This window comes from Centruroides sculpturatus, unplaced genomic scaffold (genome assembly GCF_000671375.1).
Source record: "Centruroides sculpturatus isolate CEXI.00-Female unplaced genomic scaffold, Cexi_2.0 scaffold98, whole genome shotgun sequence".
Classification (NCBI taxonomy): domain Eukaryota; kingdom Metazoa; phylum Arthropoda; class Arachnida; order Scorpiones; family Buthidae; genus Centruroides; species Centruroides sculpturatus.
The window spans coordinates 306,008-317,960 of record NW_019384476.1 but is presented as its reverse complement, the minus strand read 5'-3'; the positions used below and the strand labels follow the sequence as shown (position 1 = coordinate 317,960).

At 33.2% G+C, this 11,953-nt stretch overlaps 1 protein-coding gene across 1 annotated transcript; it reads right to left on the bottom strand.

The window, feature by feature from the left end:
• Positions 1 to 275: 275 nt before the first annotated feature.
• LOC111621321 (U6 snRNA-associated Sm-like protein LSm3) lies at positions 276 to 11,377 on the bottom strand. The gene is made up of 3 exons (XM_023363413.1): positions 11,327 to 11,377; positions 11,136 to 11,243; positions 276 to 436 (listed from the first exon to the last, which is right to left on the bottom strand). The coding sequence occupies exons 1-3, from the start codon at positions 11,345 to 11,347 to the stop codon at positions 314 to 316; spliced, it is 252 nt and encodes an 83-aa protein (XP_023219181.1). The 5' UTR covers positions 11,348 to 11,377; the 3' UTR covers positions 276 to 313.
• Positions 11,378 to 11,953: the final 576 nt, after the last annotated feature.

The window sequence follows — 11,953 nt, the reverse complement described above, 5'->3', positions numbered from 1 at the left end:
CCGGCTGTTAGATTGCTCTACAGATGTCTCTGAGTACCGTCAGTTTAAAAAACTAAAACAACTGTACTTTAAAATGGTGTAAAATGAGGGTTTTTATTAATTAGTGACCCAAATATAACAAATATTTGTGTTTTTAAATAAATTTTCGCTTGTCTCTTTTTTAACTCCTACTTTACCAACAGATAATTAGATAATGACTTTAACAACAGATGATTGGACATTGCAGGATTAACAGCTAATTTATAGCTGTTAAGCATGCAATTTGTCCGATTGTCTATTGGTGAAATAGGGGATTAGTCCATTAATACAGATTTTAATAAATTATAAGATATATATTTACCTTATAAACTTCTTCATATGTTTCTTCATCAATTTCTACAGTTGTAACAGTTTCTTCCACATCACCAAGAATCATATTTAAATGTTGATCGTAAGCCTAAAATAATGTAATTTAATTAAAAAAATAAATACATACAGAGAGTCTTTAAAGTCTTTCTATAGTGATATTGTAGGTTTTAGTTGCCCCTTTCAGTTAAATTGGTTTTAGATCAGTGGTTCTTAACCTGTGGTCCACGGACCACAGGTGGTCCCTGAAAGCATCCGAAGTGGTCGGCGAAAGTTATCCCAAAATTATTAAATAAGTGACGACGCTTTGATGACAATGCGCAGTACGTCAAGGTTAGAACCGATAGCGGACTGGGCTGGGGTATGGTGCGTGGTCAGAAAATATGAAACTGGAAGTCACTAGCAATAAATTTGCATTTGAAGATAAAATCAGTGTGTTTATCGCTAAAATTGACCTATGGATCAGCAAAGTCGAAAGAGAGAATTTTTCTGCGTTTGATATATTGAATCCAATTATTGATTGACAGTGTGCTGAGATTAAAGGACAAATACAAAAGAACATTACATTCTATTTGCAAAGCTTGAAAAATGAATTCAATCGTTATTTTCCTGACTGCAAGGACAAAGGTATTCAGAAACTGATTTGCAGTCCTTTCATAGTCAACATTTCTGAGGTGACGGATGAAATGCAAAAATAGTTAATTGAAATGCAACATGATAGTAACTGCAAGGATACATTCGAGACAGGAATTAATCTTAAAGATTTTTGGAGCCAAAAAGCTATTGCTTTCCCTAAAATTCGAGAAATTGCTTTACAGTGCCTAACTTTATTTTCAACCACATATTTATGCGAGCAAGGATTCTCAGTGCTTTTGATAATTAAAAATAAACATCGAAATCGGTTGGATGCCAGTGCCAACATGCATTTCCTTTGAGTAGCACTGAACCAAGAATTCAGCAGTTGGTAAACAGTATGCAGTCACAAAAATCACACTAAAATAATGTAATTAATGTAACACTTTCGCAAATAATATAATACTCTTGGTTCCGAATAATTTTCTACGTGTTTAATTTATAGAACAACCATATAAGAACCTATATTACTGCCGAACAGCTCGTGGTCTGTGACAAGACAAAAATTTTGATAAATGGTCCCTCATCACTAAAAGGTTAAGAACCACTGTTTTAGATGATCAACAAGCAGAATTGTATCTGCTCCATTATTCCAGTCTTGACTTGTTTAGGTGGTTTAATGTGCAGTTTGTATGTCACAGTGTCTTTGTTCAGTATAACCTATAATACCTATTATGAAGAGATTTTTTAAACATCCTATATATATAAATACACACATGCACATATATGAAGTCCTGAGTAAGACCCAAGATATTGGAATTTAATGATTGTCTGATTGAGAAGTTGAACTTTGACTCTAGCACTTGTATAAATAACAAAATAAAGATGAAATGGGAAAACAAAAAACTTTTAGAGAAAAGAAAATGTCATATAAAAAAATTTAAGATTTTTAGGTGTCAGAAGGGTCATAATGTGCTAAAATACAAACAAACATTGCTTGGTTGGAGTTGAGATGCAGTGTCAAATTGTATATTGACAATCAACCTTTCTTGCAGCCTGATCTGGCAATTTCACCTGGATACAGAGAAAAGAACAAATTGGAAAGTGATGAGAAGTTGTAAAAACCAATTGGACCACTTAATTTGGAAACAAACTATAAAATCCCATTTCAAGAGCATGGAGACTTTCTTCTCCCAAACATGGTGACACACAATCATCTTGTCTTTTCTTTGCACTTGTGCTCAGATTGCCACCTATATCACACCTTTTCTCTATCTTCAACCCACCAATTTCCATCTGTCATATCTCCAGAGTCATCAATGACTTTGCTCTGGGGCCAACAAATCATCAGAGTAACATAACCAATGACTTAGCCTCTATTCTGGACTTTCCCAAGAACACATTGCCTAAACAGATCTTTCAAATTGAGGAACTTTCTAAACACCTTTTGATTTAATAAAACAGGTTATATTGTAACAATAGAGTCTGCCTCAATGCCTGTCACACCCATATCTAACCACCATCACACCTCTGTTCATCCTGAATTGAAACCATTTCCATTGGCAATCTCACACATGCACACATACAAACAAAATCATTTAAAACATAAGTCATCATTTTTAAATAGGAAAATTATGAATTAAAACACCTCAAAAATTTATAAATTTATTGTCTAAAATTCAAAAAAATTGTTAGACATTATTATTAAATTAGAAGTCTTACTTAAATTAATAAATTATTATCTATCACATTAATTAAAAGATAAAAACTATATTCTGATAGATCAGAGGACAGCAATCTTTCAGCAATATTGTGCCAAACCTATTATAAGTTATAGTGTTATTCCAGGTCCCGACATGATTCTACAAATTTTGTTACATGTATTATCAAAATTGGTCCAATTATAATGGACTTCAAAAATATATAATTTTGAAGTTAAGTTGTTTATTAAATAGTGTTCTCACATGTGAAGTACATGCATAACACGTAAACGGTGACATGGAGAATAAATGCACATGCTGTAATATAAATATACAATCTTATTTTGATGATATGAAACCGTGCTTCGCTATTTGTTTATGCTTCTGACACAATATAGTGCTATAAATTAAGACACTTGGCGGATTTTCTCATCTTTATTTTGATGATATGAAACCGTGCTTTGCTATTTGTTTATGCTTCTGACACAATATAGTGCTATAAATTAAGACACTTGGCGGATTTTCTCATCTTTATTTAGTTGATACGTGTGGAAAAAATTACACGTTTCGAGCTCTTAAGCCCCTCTTCAGTCAACTAAAACATTTAAAAAGGATATAACATACACATAAAAAGGAATACNGAAACGTCTTTGCACTGTAATCACGGAATTACACTTCGCAAGCTCAAGAATACAAAAGCTTTTGTGCTGTGGCGTAGCCATTTTACAACAACTGTGAATACGTCATTGTAACCAAGCACAACTGACATCTGGGGACAAACTAGACAATGCACTCGTTCCTCCGATACCCGCAGCACACCGCTACTATCGATAGTTTAATAAATATATCAGTTTGAAATACGTATATTCTTTTTGGTCCACCCTGTATTATTGAATTCTATAATCTTTAAAAACTACTTGGATTAAATAAACATTTAATACCTTTACATAAAATGATTACAAAAGACATGTTTGTGAAATTTCAAATTTTCTTGTATGAATTGTTCTATCAGACAAATATGAAACTGCACAATAAACAAATACAAAAAAGGCCTTAAAGAAATTGATATTTTATAATCCACTTCTTATAGGAGGTGAAACCAAAATTACTCCATCTCCACGAACAAAAAGCATTTGGATGTTCCTTTTTGTAGTCTATATAAGGAAAAAAAAAAAAACATTTAATATTAAAAAGCTTCATATTAGTGAACATATTTAATTTTTCAAAACTTAAAATTTTAATTTATACCATTTAACTTAATTATATGCAATATCACATATTCTTGTAGCAGCAGACATTTACACAGAAACAAGAGTTTCCATTAAAATTTGACAATACACAAATAACCATTCCCTAAATTAGATTTTAAAATCTAGCAAATAACATCTTAACAAATTTTACTATCAGATCAGCTAAATAGTAACCAAATTTTTTAAAAACTAATTATAAAGTATAATAAACATAACTACAAATTATTCATATAAATACATAGATTCATGTTTGGTTTGAATGTATCAATAGAATTAGTTGTAAAAGATTAGCAAATTAAAATAACTATTATAAATAATTTTTAATATTTCAGGATTCAAAGCACAAACTGAACAAGTAAATAGTGCTCTACATCTAAATTAATTACAGTACATTCTTCATAATCTGCCCCTTACTAATCTATCATCTCAATTTTCTGGCATACCCACAGTGTGCCTATGCACTTCTGTTTCTGTGAAAATGTTAATCATACTACACATTGTATTTTCCTGTTTTCTTGGGTTTTATTTAAGTATACAGCAAGTTGGGGTACAGTATATCATTTGCACTAGGCATGCTGTCAAAGTGGACAGATGTCCAGTCAATTTCCTCTTGAACAGACAGCCATTCTTTAAATTGTTTTTACCATAAATGAATTGACTTAATGTTGGTGGTATATTTCTTTGCTTACTCTGCTCAGAAACAACATTAATGGCAACCACTATTAACATTGCTTTGTTGCTCATACATGAACAACTCTATATCAGCACACAGTGTATTGCACCTCTACGGTATTCCAACTATATACTTTGTATATAGCTATTGTAACATCCGATATCCTGTGTATCCTCCACTGTTCAATTCTATGTCCCGCAGTGGCTCATGACCTCCCCCCTTCATTTTCCAACTTCTCTTCCCACCTTCATCCTCTTTGGCCTCTGCCAACAATCACCTTCCTTCCATCTAAGACCTTCTCACTTCATTTCATCTCCTTAGAGCAGTGGTCCCCAACCCTCGGGCCGCGGACTGGTACCGGTCCGTGGATCAAATGATACCAGGCCGCCCAAGAAACATTAAATTATTTCCATTTTATTTACTATGGTATTTCCTCGGATTTGTGTGACTTTTAATGGACAACGGAACAACGGAATAAACTGGACATAAGAAACACACTTCGGGTGTCACTGTCTCCTATTACCCCCAGATGGAACAGTCTTGTTGCAAAGAAACAAGCTCAGGGTCTCAATGATTTAGCGTTCTAATGAGTTAAAATTTTAAATCACATTATATTCATTTTTTGGTGTAACTGTATATTACTTTAAATACAATTAAATTAAAATAATTAAATTAAATTAATCTAAAATATAAACAATCAATGTCCCCCCTCAGTGGGCCGCGGTAAAATTATCAAACGTTGGCCGGTCCGCGGCAATCAAAAGGTTGGGGACCGCTGCCTTAGAGGAACTACCTTTGAGTAACGCCTCCTATATACTTTCCATAATAATAATAATAATAATTATAATATATCAGCACACAATGCCTTCTCTCTTGCAGAGAGAGCCATTTTCACTAAACACAATCAGGGGCAGATATATAGAATTAAGTCTATCATTGGCAGTATAAAACAAAATTTTCATAGTTTCTTTGTCACTGTGTGTTTTACTAATATAAAGTTAATAACCAGTGTGTACAGATTTCTTTAAAACTCCAGAGATCTTTTTGACAAACCCTGTATATTTATGAAAAAACTGAGTGACTAATTTATACATATATTTTAAAAAATTTAGATGTAGAAGTTTGTTAATTTGGTACCTACAGGACCAAATGGTATAAAGTGTCAATTAATCAAAAATGCCAGATTACTGAATGTTTTTGTATCTTTTGCAAAATTTGATAAGTTATATGTGATCCAATCAATGGATACCAGATTACTGGACATTCTGGATCATCAAATGCTGAGTCAGCAAATTTCTACTGTATTATATAATATATAATTTTTTCAGTTTGTATTATAGATATTATGACTGAAATATATCTTTTAGAAACAGAATCGTATTTATTCTACAATATTCTATATGAGATATAAGATAATTTTAACCAATTGCAATATTTTTGTAACAGTTTCCTGCATATGTATTATACCAGGGGTGTTAAACCTTTTTGTTTCTCTTGGCCACATTGAAAGAAGTCATGGCGTTCTGGGCCATAAGTATATTGTGGCACAATCCTTAAATATACAATTATATTTAAGTATTTACATGTCTAGATTATAGTAAAAAGTATTAAAACTTTATCATGAAAAAGGATATTTTAAAAAATTACTTCACAGACATTTTTAATTTCTANTGTCATCTTCAGGTTAAAGAGAGTCGAATATCAATGTGAAAATTCAACGTGTTATATCTAACGAAACACCATTCTAAAGTGCATTTTTTTTCAACAAATATATTTATAAATAATATGTAGCCCAAAATGTAGCCTAATGCACCAAATGATTTTTTTATGCCAAACTAAAAAAAGATAGACAAATTTGGCACAAAGTTTCCAAATCTTGCAACGCTGAAAGGAATGTTAAATAAAGCTAGAGTTGGTATTCAAAGGATTATAGGCCAAAATTCGGAGAAAGGACAGAAAGGTCAAAAAATAAAGAAGTGAAAAGGTTAAATAGACCTTCTGTTATGCAAATATTTATCCTTAATTTTTCAACCTTTCTCACTTCTTTTTATCTTTTGGCCTTTCTTTTCTTTCCCCAAATTTGGGGCCATAATTCTTTGAGTCACTACTCCAGCTTTATTTAGTATTTCTTCCTCATTCACAGATTTCAAGTATTTGAAAATATTTCCTTTCTATTAAAAAATAAAATGTGTAAAGGTTTACGGCTTTGTGAAACTTCTTTTTTGAGGTTTATGCTGTTGAAATAAATAAATAATAAAAAAATTTGTTGGTTTTGTTTATACGTATATTGGGCTGCATGCGGCCCGAGGGCTGCGAGTTGACCCTTGTATTACACCATAAGCTTCAATTATGAATATTTCTGAATAGCACAAATAGTTATCATAAAATATTTATTTAAAATGAAAATATGTAAACTTTGTAAAACTGTCTTAGCATATATTTATATCTGTAAGCTGGTTTATTATGAATTAATAAAAAAATTATATCTTACATAGTGTGTCCATTTAAACATCTTTCCAGTATTACATGAGTAATACTGGAAAGTGTACACGTGTGTAATACGTGTGTAATGCATACACTCATACAATGCTGAAAAATGCACATCATATACTTTAACACATTTTATGGATTAACAGGGAATTGTTTTCCTAGGATTGAGTGTATAACCATTACAGTGTGCACCATTGGGCAGTGTGTGTTCCACAATGCACCCGATATAAGCAACACCAAATGTCTTGTCCTAAACAGATGTTGTGGAATTTGGCATAAGCAGCTTTTTAGTCTCATATCCATTGATGACCATCTGATGAATGATTAATATCTAAACATTCTAGATACAATGGTGGATGAATGGCTTCATGACTTGCCATTGATGCAACTACAGTAGTTTGATGTCAGCACAAATGGTATTCCAGCTCATCCCTAGAGTGATATGCATGAGTCTTGCAGAGATATTTGACAACTGATTAACAGAACCAATTCCATGACCAACACATTCTCAGACTTGACTTCTCAGCATTTTTACCTGTGGAGTTACTTAAAAACACATGCATGATACTTATCCAGCAGCACCACATGCTATTGGACAGTTGCAGATACAAAAGGTCTATGACAGGGGTGTCCAACCCGCGGCCCGCGGGCCGCATGCGGCCCAAGGCAAGTTCCAATGCGGCCCAATAAACGTGTAAACAAAACCAAAAAATTTTCTTTNGGGATGACACGCAGGCGACAGGACCTGATGGGGATGATGGAGTGGAACTTGAGTGTGAATTTACTCTCACTCCATCTGTGTTGCTACAAGTAGCAACAGAGGAAATTCCAGGCCGTCTCCCAATGGCATCATCCATTAAAGAAAAAAATTCCAAATGTTTCCGGTTGTTACCGGATTTGGAATTGTGGAGCTTGATTTTTTTTAATGTTTTTTTCAGTCCTTGCCATTTGGTGTCAACCTGGGCTGGAGTGACTGAAAACCCTTCATCGTTTAACTTATTTAATATTATCCTCCATATCTATAATATTAAAAAAAGTTGTTAGAAATTATTTATGAAAGGTTCACAGTTACAATGTTAATTTGACAAGCAGTAGGCTACAACCTAAATATTTGTATATTGAGGTAATTCAAATTTCTCTTTGTGTTCGTTGTATAAGGAAATTAATTGAATGGTCCTGGCTTTGGGCCACTGGAAGCCACAGGGTTTCTCTATAATAAAAGATAGAAAATGTTTAGCATATGTAGCCCTTATTATAACAGATTAAAAATTCTAAAATTTTTTAACAATCAGCGCTAGTTACATCGTGATCTTAGTTTATCGGTTTATCCTTTCAACAATTTCATTCGAAATCAAAATTTGACTTACCAGCAGGGATACTTGGTCCAACTGAAGCAGTGGAAAGAGTCGTCAAAGCCAATTCTCTGGCATAATTTATATCTGTAATGAAGCCTCTGTTATCGAAATAGGATTTATGATATAAAATTATACACTTTTAGGAATCCCTTTTTACTTACCTTCCATCATCTGACGACAAACGACTTCATTAACGCGTAATTGAACTTCTTTTCCGTCCGGTAAAGAAACAGTAACGTTGTACATGGACGCCGCTATCTTTGAACTAACGCCAAGCTCGTTGTAAGTTCTCCAGGCACGCCGAGCACGCTAGAAATGCTAGCAATGACGTCACTGGTGCGAAAAGTATACGCCGTGCTCGTTGGTAGCTAACAAAAAGTATACAGGCTGAGAGCGCTAGGGAGCTAAAAGTAGCTAAAAGTATACGCACCCATTAAGAAAGGGGGAGGGGAGAGAGAGCATTAATGCTTAACCACAAGAACGGCTTTCGAAATTGATTCCCATACTTTCTCTTAAATTGATAATATTTCATATATTGTTTATACTAATATTATAAAGAGGTAATGTTTGTAAGTAAGTAAGTAAGTTTGGATGGAGCAGGTAATCTCTGAAACTATTCGTCCAATTNTTTATGTGTATGTTATATCCTTTTTAAATGTTTTAGTTGACTGAAGAGGGGCTTAAGAGCTCGAAACGTGTAATTTTTTCCACACGTATCAACTAAATAAAGATGAGAAAATCCGCCAAGTGTCTTAATTTATAGCACTATATTGTGTCAGAAGCATAAATAAATAAATATACAAGCAAGAGATTAGTTTTTAATGTACCATGGGCTATACTGAACTATGGCTTTCATTTAAGTATGTAATTAATAAGTAAAATATAATTTTTACTTTATTTCTATTCAATGAGTGTGCCACCGAAAATCATCCCATGTGCCATTGATTGCCAACCCACAATAGATGATGTAATCCAGGAATGGCAAACCTTTTTGAGTCCCTGTCCTACATAGTAAGCATAATTTTTTTGTAAAATGTTGTCTGCTTAAGTTTTAGATTTCAAATAACAATTTTCAAATAAATGTAATGAATATGCTTTAATTACAATAAATTTAAAGATGTTGATTGAGAGAAGTATGATGATATACTGATCTGAATATAAAACTACAATAAAAAGTGAAATTTAATAGTAAAAGGTATATGTTATATGCCAGAGTATTTCTCCTTTGGACATGCATGACAAAGGTTTGCCAACCCTGATATAACCTTTTGATATATTATCAAAATAATAGTTCAGTTCTTATCTATGTCAAATATTTCTTCCTTTTCTTTAAGTCTTGATTTCATTCTTTGATATATAAGAGAAAGATTCTTTTTTCCACTTTTTTCTCTTTCCACTGTTTGGGTATTAAGAGGGCCTTTTTCCATATTGATTGTGGATTCAACCAAGCCTGCAATGGAGGCCTGATGATGAGAGATGGAGTCGGACATATCCAGGACAGATCACTTGTGAAAAATTCCTGGAGAGCTACTCAACAAGATTTAATCCTGGGTCCCCAGAGCAGTTGGCTGATGCTTTAACTCTCTTAGCCATCCACATATTACTTTTGCATGCTTCAGGTTTACATATAATGATGATATTTATTCTTCATACTCATTTATTTAGGAATGTAAAAGTTGTTTTTGTAATGTTTTTCATCCATAACGATAATTTTACTTCAAAAATTGCTATAAACCACAGTTCAGTTATAATAGAATGTATTAATGTCACTAAACAAATGCAGTAAAGTTTGCTTATTGTAATCACTTTGGAACTCCCCTATACTCATGACAACTGGGGGAGTAAGTAAAATAAAATAAAAAACTAATAATTACTGGACATTCTGATTTTATTAACTGACATTAAAACAGAAATTTCCAATCTCTTTCTTGCATTGACCCCATATACCTTTTCAATTAGTGGTCATATGTTTGTATCAGAATACAAATATCAAAATGTGAAAGTAATATTAACTAGGACATTGCACGACTTTGTCGTATCATGATAGAATTGAAGTGGAGCCTTGAGATGGATACAAAGAAGCAATCCTTGCACTTGTTAGAAACAGCTATGGCAATCCTTGTACCTGACAGTTGCAGACAAAAGAACTTTGCACTTTCCGCCATGAAAGAGGTTATCTTTGCATCTGCCGGCAACAGGATAGTCAATCCTTGCAATACCCAGGCACACAGAGACAATCCTTTTACTTACTAACATGAAGAGACAATCCAAGAACAAAGCAATTGATGCTAATGCACACCAGTGACTAAGTAGATAAAACTACCAAACACTGTTAGTTTGTTGAGAGATAGTGCATGGTCAACAGGCTAGCTACATGGAGTTTTCCAGATTTTCTTCATGTTAGTAATACCTAAATAGGTGCCAGTTTCCCATAAAAAACCTCTTGAAAGACATTTTCCCTCAACAGATCACCCACATGTCGGTTGCCATACATGAATAGAACCAAAACTAAAAACAATAGATGAGTTTGTGCTCTGTGGAAAATACGTCAGTTCTTCAAATTCTTAAAATAACCTGACTTTTCTATGACTTTAAGTGAGAGTTTTTAAAACACCTGACAAGTACACACCTGGAACTGTAAGCAAAAACAAAAGCTTTCCAAAGTTTTTCTGCATTTCATTTGTTCCAATGTCTAACATTCATTTAAATTTAGCTAACGACATATTTAAACTGATTTTGAAATACTCACGTGAAGTCTCCCTCTCAATTCTCTGTCATTTCTCATTTTCACATAAATCCTCTCGTCCAAACTTAATCTAATGAGATCTAATGGTTCCTCGACTGAATTTGTCGGACCCTAAAATGTAATATTGTTATTTAAAAAATATCATTATAAACAAGTCGCAATTAAATATACAAGCTTTAATGGTTTATTCGTACCTGCTCATTGTCATCCGCCATTTTTTTAAATATATGATAAGTGTTGCCAAATATTTTCACTTTCAAACTTATATAGATTAAACATAAAAATTATTACAACATTACTAATATGGAAATCTGTAATTATAAAAATTAAGTGAAATGATAATAATTAAAATATTAGAACACATCAGTGGCGAGTGGATAAAACCACCGAACACTGGTAGTTGGCCGCGGGTTCGCGCACGATCAACAGGCCGGTCACGTGGAATTTCCGGGTTTCCTTCACGTACAGTACTGCACCTAACACCTAAATAGACGCCAGTTTCCGTAGAGAGTCCTTCCGGAAGGCATCGCCTTTGGCAGAAACGCCCATATGTTGTGTTGCTTTATCCTATCANAAATGATAATAATTAAAATATTATATAAAATAAATAACAGAAGAAATATAAATACAGTAAGACTCCGATTAACGCTGATTCGATATAACGCGGTCTGCTCGAAGCCTAAAAAAAAAAGCTCAAAATTTACTCTGATTCAAATTATCGCGGCATTTCATTGATTCGTATATAATACGATTATTTACAAACACGAACCAATCGGGAAAAGGTGGCAATTTGTCGTAGGGCTGTATTTTCCTTAAATCTA